The sequence below is a fragment of the Trachymyrmex cornetzi genome, unplaced genomic scaffold (assembly GCF_001594075.2).
Source record: "Trachymyrmex cornetzi isolate Tcor2-1 unplaced genomic scaffold, Tcor1.1 scaffold147, whole genome shotgun sequence".
Taxonomy (NCBI): domain Eukaryota; kingdom Metazoa; phylum Arthropoda; class Insecta; order Hymenoptera; family Formicidae; genus Trachymyrmex; species Trachymyrmex cornetzi.
This window is the reverse complement of record NW_017296059.1, coordinates 5,658,502-5,677,453: the sequence shown is the minus strand read 5'-3', so window position 1 is coordinate 5,677,453 and position 18,952 is coordinate 5,658,502. Positions and strand designations below refer to the sequence as shown.

Here is an 18,952-nt window from a genome sequence, read left to right as displayed (position 1 = left end):
ATCAATTGAACTAATATATTGGGTGCATTCAGCAGAAAAGAGCGCTACTAGAGCGCTCGCTGTTATTGGTGTATTCTTTTAAATCATCCAATTAGAATTTTAGATCTGGAAGAATACACCAATAACAGCGAGCGCTCTAGTAGCGCTCTTTTCTGCTGAATGCACCCATTGTATTAATATGTATATGTAATAGGTGGGAACGGCAAAAACAAGTAATAAATAAAAAATATGTACATGCACAATATACAGAATTAGCATCTTGGCAATATAATTGACAAAAACTTGAAAATTGCTAAAACATAGGTTTAATAGATTAAAGAGACGCAAAAGAAAACACGTGGTTACACTTGGACCACTAAGAGATTTTGACGATTGGCAAATATTAGGTCTGCTCTTTATGGCTGAATTACTGTTCACTTGTTACACTCAAGGCACGTCTTCCCAAATGCACCTTTTGAATGAAATAAATGTATACATTTGGAGTTTTCCAGATAGAAAATTTAGTGTAGTCCAGTGCAGCGAAAAAGAATGGGTCTTTTGAAATATTCTAACACTTGTTAAATACACCGGGTATTTCATGTTCTTTTTAATTGTTTCTTATTCTAATTAACATTTATGATATTATTAGTGTAACGTTGCGGAAACATCGTAGAAATTGATAAATTATGTTGCAGTAACACTCTCGAAAAATTGAAAATATTACAATGCAACGCACACACACATCTCTCTATATCTAAAATATACATATATAATCTAAAATAAAAAAAAATATATATAAAAGTATAAAATATATTAATATATTGTATATATAATTTATATATAATTTATATAATATTTATATAATATATGTATGTGTATATATATGTATATACATATATACGTATATATACATAATTTTAGATATCAAAATTTCAGGAATTTTATATTTATACGTGAAATATATAAAACTTATTTCAATTAGCTTTTCTTATGTCCGATGATTCTAATACTTTGAAAATTGTAATATTCTTCGACAAATATCAGATTACACGTATTACAATGAAATATCGGTGATATGTCGGTTTTTTAAGTACAATGTTCGATGAATTACTTGTAACAAATAGTAAAAAATTATCGCATTGAACAGATTCATTTATATTTCTAGAATTAGATATATATGTTTTAAAATAAATGTCTTTAAAAAAAGAAAATGAGAATATAGAATTAAAAAAGCACTGCCAAAAATCTAGGCAGTGCAACTTTTGATTTTTCCACGTATTTATTTTCATTTGTCCACGCTTGCAATGCAATGCTTGTATAGGATAAGTCGGGGGAATATGCCACTCGTTGCGTTTAACAATGATACCAATTAGCAGCGCTTGCGTTAGTGACACAGAATTATTTACAATTGTGTGCTTAACATGTTGCATAAGTATCAATAATTTCCTCGTAACAATATTGTTTTTATGAGGTAAATATGACGGCATGGTATACAAAAATGTGCTTCTTATAACTTTTATAGTGCTTTATGTAAGTTATTATTTAAATATTACACAATATTTAGCTCAATTAATTTGTTTATCTATCAGAGTAGGTTAAAATGAAAATATTCAGTATAGTGTTGATTCATTTTCTTAACAGTCGTACTGTATAGGCTCAATATAAAATGAAATGACGTCTTGGGGCAATATTACACTACTTTTGTTGGGGTAAAATGCCAGTAGTTATTTTCTCTCAAATATATAGGTACACACACACACACACACACGCGCGCGCGCGCGTGTGTGTGTGTTATACATTGAATATATTGTATATTTTTGTATGTGACATATTACCCCCAAAGTGGCATATTACCCATTTTTCAGCACTTTCATATTTCTTTATTTTTAATAACAAAAAATGAATATATTCGATTCTAATTATACATAGATAAAGGATGGAAGAAAAAGATCAGTATGTAAAATTATTTTAAATTGAACAAATAATTACTAAAAAATCTAATTTTGCTTAAGTGTGGCGTATTCCCCCGACTTACCCTACATGAATATTCGCTTACATATCACTTATATACTCGTATATTCGCTTACATATCGTGAGAATGATGATGAATTTCAGATGAAATTCCAGGAGAGATGAAAACTGGACGGTGGATGGGAAGGGTAGATTACTCTGTAAGAACATATTTACAATAAGGCGCTTTATTTCTATAAACTTCTCGCTTATTTAGCATCGTATAGAAATAATCGGTACTTATTATGTGCTAGTTTGTGCGAGTTGTGGCATGGTGCGCAGATATAAATATAACAAATTTCAGTCGCGACTTATCGCTCTCCGTTCTTGTCCTGTTAACACTCATTAATCCTCGTTGCCTTTTTTCGATGGGCTCATCATAAAAAGAAGAAACTTCTTGAAAGAACTGTTCCTTCACACGCCGTCACCATCGCCGTCGCCGTCGATACTGATACCGTCGTCACCGGTTGCCAGCGGTTTGCTGCTCTTATCCCGCTTGGAGTTGTGATAGAGGTAGGAGTGTACACGCAGACTGTTACTGTTCTTATATTTATTACCACAAAGCTTACACGTGAGAGTTTCAAGCGGACCGTGAATATAACGGACGTGTAGCTTGAGGTTTTCCTTGCGTGTGAATTGCCGCATGCACCACGGGCACGCATACATGCGTATTACCTTGCCATGTTCCATGCGCAACGTTGGACCCAGCTCTGAAATGACACGTAGCGTTGTTTCTAATGGCAAGCTGCTACTGGAAATACCTTTAACCGTACGTCGTCCCTTAGTGCTGGAATTTGCCGTCTCATATGTTGAGTCATTTGGATAAATCGTTGTGTCATTTAAACCTACTAAAGAAGAGAATATTATTAGATATCGTATTATTATTCTTGAGAATATTAGATATGCATTCGATTTGATAAAGCTGTCAAGAGATTACATAAAAAAAATGAAAAACATGTTAAGGATATACATAAATGTAGGAGGAAAAGAGTGAGAAACGTATTAGATTGGTGCAAAAATCTTGTATCTACAGTAAAATAAAATTAAAATGCAAAATAAGGGAAATAACGGTCTATTCTTTTTAGCTGAATATTTTACACAGTTCATCCTTTCTCTTTTTTTTTTCACACTGCTTGCATAAAAAGTGTAAAAGTTAAAAAGAATAAGCCTAAAATTACGCGGATTTCGGTTCTCTTTTTATTTCATCTCTAGAGAGATTTTTAATTTCCTCTTTAAAGAATTTCAGTTTTCCAGTTTTAATAGAGATTTTGATGACGAAGCGACAAATTTTTTGCATCAATCGAATATATTTATAAATAGTATGTACAGCAGAGATGCAGTTTCTGAGATATCAGAAAAAACTGTGCAATATAAAAAACGAGATTAACTTGAAAATTTACATTTAAAGATCGATAAGAAATATAAAAAAGGTAACTGATGCAATTTGTATTTTTCCAACAAAATCCATTCATTATACAATCAATTCATATTAATAGCATTTAAAAATGTTACAAATTAGCATGGAAACGCAGTTCTGCAATTTAGAAAGAAAAAAGAACAGGTAGGAATATTATCAGCGAACCAATTAACAAGTATTAAGATATAAAATTAGCCGTGTTATTTTCCTACATTCATTCTATAAAAAAAAATATCTTGCGAATTGGTTCTTTTTTCAAACATGCTGCTGAACGAGTTGGAGAATGTGAACGACAAGCAAAATGCGACAGAAGTGTAAAACGTACCGAATGGTTGAGTTTGTGAATTCTGATTGTAGGGAACTAACTGCGTATCTGGCGCGAAATCTGTAAGATAACATCGCTTTCTCTAAACATTCATGGCCAATGAGATGAGGTGCCTGGTGAATTTATGCAGAGAGAGAGAGAGAGAGAGAGAGAGAGAGAGAGAGAGAGAGAGAGAGAGAGAGAAAGAATTATAATTCGAGGAACATCGCTTGCTCGGATTTGAAACACCCATTCGCGTGAACATGCAAATGTGATATTGCGTTGATCACAGAGACTAAATTGACTTTAACCCCCGGCGTTGCGATTTAACGAACGAATTGATTTTGCAATGTAAACCGACCATATTCCTTGTTGAATCATAATGCGTTAGAAATTTATAGAGAAATAATGTCGCTCGTTGGAGGGATGATAATGAGATCTAAGATGTCCACGCTAGAAATACCGGGGGTTAATTAAACAGTACGTAAAAGTGCTTAAGAGCTTGCGTCGCAGTCAAACAAGTGATAATGAGTCTCAATAACAAAGTACACATCTATCCGTGGCAACACTTGAGTGTGTCAAACCTTTGGGGCGCCGATACTGCTGGTACAGCAAACGTTTCTCTTTGTCGAAGGGCGTTTCAGCTCCGGATGACGTTCCGACGACGTCATTCAATCTACTGTTAGCGTTGTCTTTAAAGTACACGAGATGCCGACAGGACGGCGGGAGAATCACTACCTTGTTTCGGAGCGTTCTCGTTGTCGGCATAGAGTATTTTTTCTGCTGTATATCTGTATCCTAAATCCGTATCCGTGTCCATCGTATAATCCAGCGGTTCGGGTTTGGTTGACTGTGGCTGACTCACGTCGGATGTGCAATCCAACGGCTGTTCCTCCATCCGGCATGGCATGTCTGTGCTTCTGCTTCTCTCGCTGATCGCTGTCTGTACATCTGGGCCATCTGGGGCACTGTAGTCAGCTTCTGTGCAACCTTGCCAATGACAAGTGTCAGTGACAGTTGACATTTGTTCAGTAAACGGTTCTCTCGTCGAGATGTCTTCTGTTGAAGTGCTTTGTCTCGTTGTAGACTGTTCCTTTACAATGTGTGTCAGCCTACTGAATGTGGAAACGTTTTCGTCTGTACCACCATGTTCACATCTATCCTTTTCCACTTCATAGAAACCACGATCTTCAAAATCCTCATCATTTTTTCTAAAAGTATCTTTGAATTTCTGCAATGTATAAATCAACCGTGTATAAAAAAATATATTTTATATATTTAGAACCTACTTTCTAAATATATTTTACCTTCTAAATCTACAGATGTACAGAAATTGTTTTAGAAAAAAAATAACATCTTTATAAACAAGCAATATCACTCTTTCTCACATTCTATACATTTTAATACACTTAATTTTCTCACATTCTATACATTAAAATACACTAGTATTTTGCTAAAGCACTCTGTATTTTTATAAAGATAATTTCAACTGTATAACGGACCTCATTTGAATCTGTGGTCAGTCCTTTTATTTGTAGGACCTCTGCAACTTTCAAAAAGCTGGCGATATCCTCTTGCTTGATATTGACCTCCCCTTGATACATGAAATGCAGTATAGCTGACAAATCCCGATAATTGACATCTTTCAGAATGACAATAGGATGTTTGCATGTGTTTCCCTGTGTACAAGAAATCACTGAATCAATGAAGCCTCCACAAAAGTAGTTACAATATTACCATTGTCACTAAAATAGTAAGGTACCTTGAAAAGTTCTCGAAAATACGTGCTGCAGACTGACAATATCAGTTTGTGAGCTCGTAAAATTTGACCTTCAACGGCCAATGTGACGTCTACGAAATGCTCATCTGTCAGCAAAGTATACAAACCTGAAGACAGGTTTCTTGGGAAGCTGTTCCACACCAAGGAGAATTGTTCGTCAGACATTGTTCCTCTGTGAAAGGCACTTCGTATACTCGATAGAAAAACAAGAAAGAACATTGACTAGAGCTTAGAGGATTCGCAAGTGCTGCATTAGGCCGCTTTTACAGCTATCTACAATGCACTGTTATTACGGTTGCTAATAATAAACGAACTGTATGCAGTTCATTTGTATCGTTACATTTGTATCGTTTAAAAGTAAACGTTATATTTTCATAATCAGTGTATTGATATCGCCGGGTGCAACATCACGTCTCTTTACCTTTGACAATTCCGTGTTTACAAACAGAAGAAGATAATGAGAACCTCCCCAATAAGAACGACAAGGTTGATAAAATTTTTCCAACACCGCTCTATAATACCATTAAATCGTTTATATCACAAATATTCGGAGCGTCGAAATCTGATCGATCGTTCAAGTACCGTCCTCGCTTTCTTCAAGATATGGATTGCAAATACAAAACAATCAAGACAGTTATCCTGCGCGCGAAAAGCTCGAGTTCACTTGAGTCACTTTGATGTGCGTAAATTACCGAAGCAGTGCGCCATAAATCATGCGATCTTCATTGCGCTTCGAGATGGCGACGCTGGGCTACGCGTGCAACCTTGCGTCTCGCGCAATGGCGCCGCAATCAACACAACAACTAATAATATAATGAAATAAAGATGATAAATGATATATATAGTATATATCACTTATATTTTATGACATTTTATGTATTTTATATGTGTAATTAATTATAATATATATAAATCATATATATATATATGCATTAAATATATAATATATAATTATATATGTATGTGATATTTATACCATTATATAATTCAGCTGGGCATCAATGCAATTTTCTATAAGCGTCTTATAAAATAAGATACTCATAAAATAATAAGAGAACTAGTTCTTACACAATAATCTTTCTATTAATAATTCTTCTTGAGTATAATTTCTCTAATATAATTCCTTTTTATATGGAATTATAATTCTTCATTTCTCCTTCAATCATTAAATACAAAAAAATACCACTCATGGCCTTTTGATTTTGTTAGATTTTTATTTCTTTGAATCTTCTTTAATTTAAAATGCAATAGAGTGATCTCACAGAGACAGATCTGTGAATTCCTGATTTATTTCAGAAATCATATCATTCAATGTGTCAGACAATTAATGAGATGCTGTTGTGGATATCGGTGAAACGGAAGCATTTCCAGAGACCATAGCGCACCTCCCAGTCGACGAAAAATAGCTCCGGCTTGTTCCAAAGAACGTGGTGCAGCGCAAAGTTGTATTGTGATTGGATGGGAGGATTCAGATGCGGCGCCCATTGCGCCCTTTCCATCACGATCCTATTCACGTAGCTGTAGAAAACTTTAGCCTTGTGTATCCAGCAGATGAGGGACATGATAGAGATGATCGTAGCATGTATATGATAAGCTACTTCCACGCGACTGTCTTGTTGTTGCAGGATGATTTCCTGTAGATTCATCGCGAGGCAGACCAAAGCAGCAGCTATAAAACCACAGGGTACCTCAACAGCAATCAGGCATACTGTGCAATACGTCATATCGATATTCATCCGTGAGTCCGAATGGTTTATTAGACTCTTTAGCAGGCTATCGTGTAGTAATTCGCGGTGCAACTTAAAGAACAACCGATCTTCTTTGCGACACTGCGTGACGCGTAGACCGAGACGCGCGTGCTCGAAGAAGATCTTGGGTGTGTCGAAAATCGCTCGGTTGTCTTGGCGGTCTATCAACCACTGTAGCACTCGGTTGCCTAGTAGACTGACAAGCCGACTGGACGAGCCTACCATTCGCATCAGCAGTGGAAAGATTGTCGGCGTGAGCGTCTGCTCGTAGAGACTAGCCTGGTGCATATAAGCAGCGAATTCCAGCAAGCTGGCGAACTCCAGAACGAATTCGTCAGTCGTGCCTGTGGCCACTGTCCATGAGCACATGTGCTGCACGACCACTAGCATCTGATCATTCGGCATATGTTTCATAGTATTTCTTAGGCAAACTTCCAAACCTTTCTTGAGGCTCGCAAGCGCCGATGGCGATGACGATGGTGAAGGTGCTACAGAAGAGGAAGAGGAAAGGGAGGTCGTCGTCAATCGTGCGATTATGCTAGAGTGAAAGAGCGCAAGCATCCTTTCTATTATCGCTACTGTATCTTGCGTTGCTGGCCACACGTACACGTCCAGAAGCTCATATAATATCCTGATGATACCGCGAGCATCCTCGACGTCAATTTCTGGCAGTATCAATTTATTCCAAATTGAATGGACGATCAATCCGGCAATAACAGGGTTGATGTCCAGCAGACTGTACATTACTTCAAAGCAGAAGGTCTCGAATTTCCAGAGTCGCTCGTGGTAGATGGCTTCCACGATTGTCTCCACGACATCCTGTGATCTTTCGGGCAGGTAGCTTTTGAGTAGAGCATGATAGCAATCTCGGGCGACTCTAAACTTACGTCGACGCTTCCATAAGTCGCAAAATCCATTCGTATGAAATACATTCTCGTAGTATAACAGGATTCTCAGTAGACATGTTACGAGTGTGCGAGGATGACGAGACTGCAACTGTTTCTTTGTTGCATTTCTGACGATCATCATTATCTTATCCAAGGTCTTATTCTGGATTTTCTCCTGCTGCGTCGAGGAATAAAAAACAGTCGACGAGAAGCTCTTAGAGATAGCATCCATTCTCCATGCAAGTTCTTCATCGGTGATCATTCTTGGAATTAATTTAAAAGTTGTTAAATTTTAAAAGAAATATGACAGCAGCTGGAGCTCCTAGAAGATGAAATATTAGGTATTAAAAATGGAAATATATAAAATAGAAAGCAATAATATATAAACAATATAATATATAATACATAGAACACTGAAATTTAAAAAGATATGCAATAATAAAACTAAAAGATTTTGTATGGGTTAAACTCTCAACTTTCAATTTTTTGGAGGATTATGATAGAAACATGAATTTGCAGTTTATGTCATAATGTTTAAAGATTCTTGCAAATCGTTTTTTAGTATAATTACCAATCCACAATTTTATGTTTTTAACATAAAGCGATAAAACTATGATTGAAAATATCACTATTTTAATTATCATTACCTTTTTCGTCTTCTTGCCGATGTATTAATGTTAAAATAACGTGAGACTTATATAAATAATATTAGACTTATATAATAACGTTAGACTCACATAAATAATGATATATCATTTATAATAGATGCTATTTATAAGTATAGCGTAGCAGTGTAACATAGCGATAAATCCATAGATAGAAAAAAAAACAACTTTTTATTTTATATTTACAAGTTCCTATACATATATGCACATAATACGAAGAATAAACTCTAAATTCTTCAATCTTACAAGATGGATTTAAAAATTTGCGAATCTAACTATATTTGTAACCCATTGTTAAATAGACTAAATATACATTCTCTCGTGTTACTTTAACAAAACTTTCGCATTTAGAACCACAAATCACCGCCGACATCCTCGTCCGGCTGTACTAGTTGTTGCTGCTGATTCTGCTGTGCTTCCTGCTTGGATGTGATGTTCTCGGTATCATCATCGCTTTCGGAAACAGCCAGATCGTCCTGAATCTTATTCTCTCCTTTATCATCTCTAGCTGGTAAACCGGCCAACAAGAAGTCCGACGGATCGTAATTTGGATCAACATCCATGCTCTCATCTATGAATGAAAAGTCGATTTTATGGAAAAAAATCAACGAAAAGTTAATACAATTCTATCAACTAAACAATAAAGTGTAATTAAAAACGATTCAATAAAAAGTTGTCTTATTTTTGAAGTCATATTTTTTCAAACCGTTTATTATATGTAAAAATATGAATAAGTTTCTCTTTAAGTTATTTATATTTTATAAAATTTCATTTCAAAAGAGTAGATCTTCAAGCGAAGCAAATCATTAGCTTAAAATTTTGTCTTCTTACCTTGTTGAAGCAGCTGTTGCTCGCCCATATAAAAACCGACATTGCCCAACTGAACCATTGCTTCTGCGGCTTGTTGACTGTCATCGTCTGCTAATACGACACCTTCCCTGACCTCGCTTAACTCCAATGTCTCCGCTTCGTTTTGCTCGGAATGATCGTCCGTACCGAATGGCACCTCATCAAATTCATCTTCGCTGGAGAATTGAAGATCTGTGACAGAAAGAAAGACTATTAAACGAGCTCCGATAAATACAAAATAAAGTTAAGTTTATTTTACACTACACTACCTTCTTCGAGCACATCCTTCTTTTTCGAATTTCTATCCATGTCCGCTTCCATGTCTCCTTCTACATCGACAAAATCGAAGTCATCCATATTTTGTTTGCTATATGGATTATCTGGAGAACTGTTCTGACTCTAAAGATAAATTTCAATGTTAAATAAAATGTAGATAAAATTAAGTAATGAAATAGTAAAATATAAGTTATAAATAAAAAATACATAGTTAAGTATTATAATATAAAAATAAACATAATACTTACGCCTCTATATTCAGGTTCCGTGATAGTGTAGTTTTCCTCATCCGGGCAAAGCCAGGAGGAATCTATGTCTGCCTGCTCCATCGCTCGTTTTTGCACGAGCAATATATTGTTTTCCAGTTGCGTTAGATGTTCATCGTACTAAAACAATATTCATCATTGTCAGCAACTTTATTTCTATTTAACTTAAGCACCTTAACAATTTTTCATCTAATTACTACAAAAATAATCATACCTCATCTAATGTATCTTTACACACTTTAACCAGCAACTCCGCTTTACTTGTAAGCGGAGACTCTTTACCATTATAAATCGAGCAATTCTCCAAGATCTGTTCGATATCTCTAAGAAATTCATGACGGCTGTGATATTTATGTGCTAGAAATTTCAAAAATAAATAAATTAATTTTAAGAAAAAGTAAAGTACAAGCGTATAAATCTACAGTTTTACGTAAACACTTAAGTTTCTTACCAGAAACTTTTTTAGATACTGTTTCTAGGTCCATCGGCTTCTTAACAATATTGTAATAATCCTTCACCATTTTTTTATTGACAGGTTTCATAAATGGCCATACTTCTGTCATAGATTTCAGTTTATTGTTGACAACGTTATCCAAGATAAAAGTGAGAGCAACTTGATCATTGTCGTCCAGAAGAGGATTGATAGCCTTCTCCAGTCTCATCAAACGATCCTCCTTTTCGCCAAGTCTCTCGACACACGTATCCAACATTCTCTTGGCGGCTACAGTCAATGAACTCTTTGCTCCGTTATAGAGCGTCGAGTTCTCCACAATCTGATTAACATCCGCCAAAAACTCCTCTCTGCTTTGATATTTTTTTAGCCTCAAATTTTCACGTATGGTCTGCAGATCCATGGGCCGCTGTATGATCTTGTGATAATCAGGTACTACCTGGTATAAAAAAAAAAAACAGCACGATCGATATTTGTAAAACGGTGTTCTTCAATTTTTAGGATATTTTTGTTATACATACTGTATATAAATTTATAGTTATATAAAGCTTATAGCTGAACTTTAGTTTCATTTTTATTCAATTTGCAATTGGTTTTTTTAGTATTTAATCTCATGAGTTAAAATAGCGCTTACTTTAGCATTGACTGGGAATAGGAATGGTTGCACATCTGGCAGATCTCTCATTTCATTCAAAATGCTCTCCAACATTGTAGACATCACTACAACTGGATCAGTCCTACGTCTGTTAACCGGTCTTTGATGGCGTTTCAAATAATCACAGTGGTCGTCTGTGGGTGGTTTCCTACGTTTCTTTGAATTTACCGCTTCCTTCGGCACTTTGAGCAATAATGTACGCCTCTTCACTTCCTCGGCGTGCTGAAATAAAAATAAATAAGATTTTTATCACTCTTTAGATTCTTGGATCACGTATATGAATATGGATTGAATAATTTAAATTTGGTGTTAAGTTTTCAATATCCATCAACGCACCTTGATGAGTTTTGAGGACAATTTCACCTTGGTGCCATCGACATTGACCAGATCCTGATCATCGGTATTTAGCTGCTTCTCGATTTCCTCCTCCTGTTCTTCAGTCATCGCGACGTTGACTGGTGCAGTGGCGATGCTGTTCTGATAGAGCGGACAGGCTTTGTTTGTGCGCATGTGACCGACGTTGCCACAAGCACCGCACTTGAGTTTCAGATCTGGTTTGAGTTTAGGTTTTTTACGTTTAGGAGGCGATATCTCCTGTTTAGGATGTTTGGGCGCGGGGATAGAAGAAGTAGAAGATTGGAAATTACAGAATGGAAGGATACTAGTTGAGGAAGTGGTAGTTGGAGTGTTAATGTTATTGCGATCGAATATATTGCTCGAATTATTAATGTTGCTGCCATTCACTATAGATGACCCACCCAGCATACGCTCTCTCTCTTGATTTCGCTTGATTCGTCGTAATTGTTCCTGAATTCTACGCTTCTCTCGCTTCATTTCTTCCTTCTGTGCCTCGTCCAATGTGGCAAACTGCTTGATAAACGTCTCGTCCTTTGAGTTGCGGATCTTAATGTACGTGTCAATCACGGCGGGCTTCCTCACTAACTCAACTCGTGTATATTCCTTGCCCTCAGGATTACGGAAGGTGCGATAGATTTTTAATACACGTCCTTGTTGCGCATTGAAATTATTAACTGGGCTGTCCTCTTCCTCGTCCTTTTTTTTGCTCTCCTTGCCTTTCTTACTTTCCTGCTCCTGCGCCTCGCCCATGAGCATCTTCCGTAGCTCATGCCGCTGTTGTTCTTCCCGTTCCAGTGATAGCTGCGTGCTGGTCTTTTTGTTTGACAACATATTTTCGATATTCTTACCCATTTCTTCGATATCCGAACTGTCCTCTTCCGAACTCTCGCCCTCGTCCGTGCTCAATACTTCGTTCGACGACAGCACGCGATTCTGTAAGTCGAAGATTCGTTGGCACTCCTCTTTGTAACGTTCCTGATGTTCGGCGATAGAGAAACGATTGCCGCGTGAAAACTTTGTCATGCCCTCCTCGCCAGCCTTTGCCTTCTCTGTCGATAGAGTTCGGACCACGTCGATTACTTCCCAACGCGACAACTTTTTGATCTCCTCCTCGGGTACACCAAATTTTCGCAGCAACGCTTTCGCATTGTTCAAAGACAATCTCCTTAAGTCCGCGTCTGTGCCAGTTACAGTTCTTTTTGGTTGAGCTTCTTGTTCCTCCTGTATAAAACATTTTATGGTTTATTCTAATCTGGATAACAACCATCTTGATAGATATTCGTCGGAACAAACCTTGCTAATAGTCGGTTTGTTCGGTACTCTAACATAACTGAAGCCTTCACCACAGCCAGTTGGATCAGCCGGACCTGCCAACTGCAGTAGACACTTTCCTTTCATGGCTTGGATGTAAGCGCGCGTCGTATTCCACGGCGCTACCTTCACCTCGTCATCCATCTTCAGCTGCATGTCCTCGTCGTCATCGTCTTGTGGAGTGAACAAAAACTTCTCTCCGTATCCAGCATCCTTCAGACGCTGTTCGGCCGCGATCATGCTGAAATAAGCACAGCACTGCTCTGGCGACACCATAGCGCGGATTTCCTCCTCCGTTGGCAACCTAAAGTCTGGTTTTATTACCCACCAGTTGGAATCCATGCCTATTTGATATCAAAAAGTAAGTGATTTGAATGTATACAAGTTTATTTAAAAATGAAATGTATAACAACAATATTTCTTCTTGAACAATTTCTTAGTTTTTATTGCAAAAAGAGCTAACAAACAACTTAACGATTACGCACCAGTTCTTTTAAAGTCGGCACACAGCTTTAATCTTTTTCTAATACTACTCTCACTGTGAGATGGGAAGGCCTTCTTTATGTCGTCCATCTTAATTCGTCGAGGAGTATCGCGTGACTTCCAGAATAATCTATATATAAACACCTGTAGAAAATCTCGTACGAAATTGTTTGCTCTCTTTGAATTTGGTCCAGGGACTTCATAAAGCGGGCATTCTTGTCCAGCAACAAATAAGGCATCCATTTCTCTAACAAAATATTGTTGTCTGCAAAAATTATCAAATCACAAAATCAATGAAAATAATCTAAAATACCTAAATTTAAATATATATAGACGAAAGAAACGTATGATTAATAAAAATAAAATACAAAAAATAAAATTTACAGGTATAAAGAAATAATACAAGTTTAATTATATTAAGGCGAAATACCTCGATCTTATAACTAAGAAATCAGTTTCAGGAATTTTATGCTCGTAAAGAGGAGCCCTATACATGTTGTTTTCGATGGCTTGGATGCTTTGGCCAGGCGTAAGAATTCCAAGAAAAGGACTAGTGTGAGCGTACGCCGTTTCTCCGTATTTGTATGTCTGAGGTCCCTGATCTTTGCCGGCCCTTCTCTTGTAATAGTTCTTCACCTTGGAGCACATCCCGACCTGGTTCATAAGTGGTGGATGCTCTTCTGAGAATTCAACAAGTACCAACTCGCCATCGCGTCCAGTTAAATCCTCGGGTGTTCTCATGAAGAACACATCGCCTCCACCGGAAGCAATCCTTTCTTGCTCTCGTTGCTTAGCTTTCTTTTTTATATGCTTCAGCAGAGGCAAGACACCATGCGGTGCTGGAAGAGCCAATGGCCCATAGCTGAACCTTCGCAATGGTGGCCTGTGAAAGTTTCTCAATCTCATTGGACCCATGTGCGTTTGTACAAAAGGAACACGTAGCTCCACTACTGGAGTGCTATGCTGTATTAAATTGCCACCACCGACTTTCAGCCTCAATGTAGTTTCCGAGGACTTAGGCATGTAATATGTATCATTTGATATGTTAAACGGATCCCGGTCAGGTGACTTTGGTGGTGGTGGAGGCGTGTCTTCTTCGAGGACGTTGATAACACCTGCTTTACCCAACAGTAGCTTGCTTTTCTTGACGTGCGGGTGCGGGATCTTTACTTTAGGTTGCGGACCGTTGTCCTTGTGAAGAAGAGCGGGATCAATGTCGTCTGGTATGCCTAGAACTATATTTTCGTCATTTGGATCCAACGTAAGTATTTTCGGTTTCGGTATCTTTTTCATTTGTTCGGGATCCCAAATGACTTCCTCCTCCCATAAACCATATACAAGCTCCTCGTTTTCTACTGGAAATATCGAATACCAGGTGTCGTCCTCCTCCCGCTGTGGCTGCTGATTTCCCTTGCCCATATTCATCTTATTCTTTTGAGACTGCATGTGCAATGGCGTTGTAATTTGCGAAGTGGCTAGTCTAACATTAGGTGTTACGGTGACAGAGGCACCTTTTCCAGGCTGACTAAAGGCTTGCGCTGTTCTGTTGCCGCTTGATGGCACCCAACCGGCAGCGTTATTTTTACTATTCAATTTCTGCATTACCTATAAAAAATAAATTTGTTTTTCTTGCAAGCATATAATAATAATACTGACTACTTTATTAAGAAAATTATACCTTATGCTTTATATCGTCTCCATTCCAGACAACATCATCTTCCCAATGTAATTGTGATACCATCAAGAATGCATCATCAGTAAAGTCTTCATCTTTGGTCTCTGGTTTATTTTCTTGCTCTTCCGCCTAAATTTAATGCAAGAAAATATAAATACTTTGAAGTAATTGGTCAGTTCTAATCAGTATTTTAATCAGTGTCAATGCAGTATAATAAACACTAACTTTTTCAACCATCTTGAAACCATAGTTGAATCCATCTCCAGTTTCTGGTACTTCTAGCATGTCATACCACAACTGCGCGGGTCCAAATCTCCAGTCAGCCACTTTAGGTCCCATGTCACCGTTCTCTCCGCTTTCACCCGTTTTACCAGTTTGTTCCTTATCTTCTACTGGTCGCAACAGCTTATTTTCATCATCCGAGCGACACGCTTCCGTGCTCGGCTCGGGACCATATTGCATGATCCAGCCCTTAAATAAACAACGTAATATTAATCTATTTGGTGACAATAGCAACTGACAATTTCAAAGATCCGAGAATGATCTGCCACAAAAAGATTATACCTTAAATTTGGATTTTTTATCATCCTGATCAGAGCCAGAATCAGAATCTCTGATATCATGATGCTTTTTCTTTTTACGCCGCTTCCTTACACCTCTCCATATCTGTGGCAGACTGCTTGGCTTGCCGGGTCCAAACAGTCGCGAGAATCTAAGCACTTTATTGGTGCGGAAATCCGGAAACAATTCGGTGACATTGATATTGGCGTACTTGGATGGTAGCATGGAAGCGAGAGGTGTCTCTAATTTACGTTGACGCGCTGCTTCTGCTTCTTCTGCAGTCAATGTCTCTTTCTCCTCTGGTATCGGCGGTGGTGGCATCAATTGTGTATCTGATTTACTGACAACCTCCTCGTCATCGGCATCATAATCTGCATTTTCCTTGTCTAGTTTCCTATCAAATCCATTACTCTTGGCTAAAAATAAATATAACTTATATGACTATAATTATTAACATTAACAGCTAATCTCCAATCTTTGTCTGTTTCTTGCTTTTTACCTATTGTCTTTTATCTTCTTGACAATCATTTTATCAACAACTGTGTTTCTTGATAACATATCTCTTCTGAAACTTGTCGATTTTCTTACCTTAGGCAACAAAAATAAAAAATAGGATAAGAGGCAAAAAAGAAAGAGGTAAAAAGCAAGAAACAGAAAGTAAAGAATATATTCTAAATTAGCCTTAACATTATCAATCACGTATAAGTACATCTGCATAAAACCATAGTGCAGATACTAACAGATTTCATCAATCGTATCTTCTGCCAACTCATTTATATCCGAGAAATCTAACGCGGTAGGTGATTTCGCCAAGTAATCGACATCCATGTCATTTGTAGTTGTGTTTTGGTCCTTCTTCTCGTCCACTTTGCCGGTCTCTCTTTCCTCGGCATTATTGTCATTGGACATCATTTCATTGATGAATGAACTCAGACCGAGACGACTGAGCGAAGCTAAATGTTGTTTGGCATCGGGATCTAAGATATCATCCTCCAATTGACCATTGTCATCAATATTGCCAAAGAGGAAGCCAGTGATGTTAAGGCCAGATGCCAAGTCCTTCTCGTTCTCCTCGTCGGAATCCCCCATCTTCTCTTTGTTGAGATTTTACGATTAATCCAACTTTTACAAAGTAAAGCCCATGTAAATGCCTGGCCTGGTGACGTACAACAGTTTTGCAAATCAATCATGAAATCAGCAATTGCATCGTTTTTTTTATTCATAATTTACGAAGCATTGATCTTACCTCACGCGGATTGTGTCCGGTACCGGTGAGTCGTTCATAAACAAAACCCGGGCTAGCGTTTTGTTTACACAAATAACACTGCGACAAACCATCCACAGGACAAATGGAAACCAACTAATAACCAAAAACGCGACCTCGCAGATTTATCTAGATTCTGAAGCTTCGATTGTGCGAATACTAGATACGTGGAACGAATCAATTTTCTTTTTGTTGCAGCCACGACATCTGTGAAACAAGTTGAGAGTGAATTTGCTCTTACATGATATCTAGGAACTTTTTGTCCATAAATATATAATTACTCTAGATTCTCGAAATTTGAACAAGCAGTTCACTTCAGTACGTTTCGTCTTTATAAAGTTTCGGCTTTAATGTGCACTGAGTACGCATCAGCTCTGCCAGTAAAAAACGCTATAACTTTATATTTTAAACAATATTAAGAATCTTTTATTTTTTAGACCCCATATGTGAGAAACACAATCAATACTAGAAAAATGCCTATTACGATCACAGCTGGATCTTCATTGCGCTTTTAAATAATTTTTTAATTAATTAAATTATTTAAATTATTTTTTGCAATATATAAATTTATTAAGTTTCAACATATTAATATCTTTATGATACTTGATGGTAGTATCAAATTATTAAATTGTTTGTCAATTTAATTCGCGATTACTAGAGTAGTTTTAATTGCGTTTATAGTCCGGAAAAACAATTTGTGCGCAATTCTAAAAAGACTACAATATGGTATATATACAAGTACATATATAGTGTATATTAGGAATATCAAGATTGAATTATTTAAAAGTAATGAAGATCCCCAGCTTTGATCGTAATAGGCATTTTTTAAATATTGTTTATATTTTAAAAATTTGCAGATTTTTATTCTTTATATTTTTCAATTGATAATTTTTAATATTTAGTAGATATCTCTGATGGAATTTATAAATAAAAAGATTTATATCATTGAAGTTTGCGCTACTTTTGTGCACAATTGGAGTGTGGCGTTCTATTAAATTGTATTTTCACAAACACTTTAAATACATGTATTTTACAATTATGTAAAACTTACACTTAGCGAACATAATAAATTGTATTCGGAATACATTTTACATTAGCAATATTTAAATCTTGACAAAAATATATATATATGTTTCTTAAAGAAAAATACGAATTATCGTATAACAATCCTCCTTGCTAAGTACGCTATGCAATATGCCCTCATCAAAAACGGCGTGGAGCCGCTTGCCAAAAGTTGAAAGATTCTTTTTCCTTTACAAAAAATAACTCGCAATTTATATTGCTCATACAAAAAGTAATGTTGGGCCACGCTAAAATTGTAATGACGGTATGGGTACGAAATTTGGTTTTTGTAAAACGCAAACGAAAGCCGAAATCTTACAGTCTTACTCATTAATAAAAATGTATGCCCTAAACACCACTTTCCTGTACACCCTTTACAAATATAGAAAGAGGATACCTAAAGATGAGAATGCTTTTAATCGTTGCAATGTTAAATTTACGTAAAAATCCACGTACACAGGGAATCTTAAGATTTTTAAAGGATCTTAATGACGAGGAGTATAATGGGTGTTCCTTTACATAACTTATTATGTTTCGCTTCTTTCTCTTTCAGCAGTAACAAAAACTCACATTTTCATATTAAACCGATTCTATTCGAATGTGTTTGTGTTAATTATTAAAACTTATAGTAAACAGCCGTTTCGATAAATAGAGACTTCAACCAACGGCACAATGCGCGGAAGCATGATACTGTTTGACACATTGTGATTGACCACAAGCACTCACAGCGGCTGATGCCTGGAGTTTTTCTGCTGTACGAGCGCTATGAGTAGCTGTGGTCAATCGCATAGTTAAACGGGCCCCACTCCAATGTGAGCCTCTAAATATAAAAAATATATATATATATTAAATATTTTGAATAAATATACACACAATTGGAAAATTAAGAGAACAAGGAAAAAATAATGAAAATTAAATTAAACTTAAACAAATTGTTTAAATGAATCTTGTG

The 18,952-nt window shown here is 36.7% G+C and overlaps 3 protein-coding genes across 6 annotated transcripts; all 3 read right to left on the bottom strand.

Annotated features, from left to right (window-relative positions):
• Positions 1-1,998: 1,998 nt before the first annotated feature.
• LOC108757810 (transcription factor GAGA) lies at positions 1,999-6,257 on the bottom strand. Of its 3 annotated transcripts, none has more exons than XM_018502418.1 (6): positions 5,912-6,257; positions 5,473-5,660; positions 5,213-5,389; positions 4,449-4,941; positions 3,732-3,791; positions 1,999-2,837 (listed from the first exon to the last, which is right to left on the bottom strand). In XM_018502418.1, the coding sequence occupies exons 2-6, from the start codon at positions 5,653-5,655 to the stop codon at positions 2,404-2,406; spliced, it is 1,347 nt and encodes a 448-aa protein (XP_018357920.1). In that variant the 5' UTR covers positions 5,656-5,660; positions 5,912-6,257; the 3' UTR covers positions 1,999-2,403. The 3 variants fall into 3 exon arrangements, with proteins under 3 accessions (XP_018357920.1, XP_018357921.1, XP_018357922.1); XM_018502419.1 differs by having other exon boundaries at positions 1,999-2,834; XM_018502420.1 differs by lacking the exon at positions 3,732-3,791.
• Positions 6,258-6,738: 481 nt separating this feature from the next.
• Positions 6,739-8,460, bottom strand: LOC108757809 (uncharacterized). Its single transcript, XM_018502417.1, has one exon. The coding sequence runs from the start codon at positions 8,385-8,387 to the stop codon at positions 6,807-6,809; it is 1,581 nt and encodes a 526-aa protein (XP_018357919.1). The 5' UTR covers positions 8,388-8,460; the 3' UTR covers positions 6,739-6,806.
• A 482-nt stretch (positions 8,461-8,942) lies between these two features.
• Positions 8,943-17,046, bottom strand: Taf1 (TATA-box binding protein associated factor 1). Of its 2 annotated transcripts, XM_018502416.1 has the most exons (17): positions 16,921-17,046; positions 16,415-16,830; positions 15,678-16,090; positions 15,339-15,584; positions 15,117-15,242; positions 13,869-15,043; positions 13,441-13,703; positions 12,938-13,299; positions 11,950-12,865; positions 11,624-11,838; positions 11,267-11,509; positions 10,633-11,071; positions 10,396-10,538; positions 10,164-10,301; positions 9,909-10,038; positions 9,622-9,831; positions 8,943-9,361 (listed from the first exon to the last, which is right to left on the bottom strand). In XM_018502416.1, the coding sequence occupies exons 2-17, from the start codon at positions 16,761-16,763 to the stop codon at positions 9,138-9,140; spliced, it is 5,592 nt and encodes a 1,863-aa protein (XP_018357918.1). In that variant the 5' UTR covers positions 16,764-16,830; positions 16,921-17,046; the 3' UTR covers positions 8,943-9,137. The 2 variants fall into 2 exon arrangements, with proteins under 2 accessions (XP_018357918.1, XP_018357917.1); XM_018502415.1 differs by having other exon boundaries at positions 11,624-12,865.
• Positions 17,047-18,952: the final 1,906 nt, after the last annotated feature.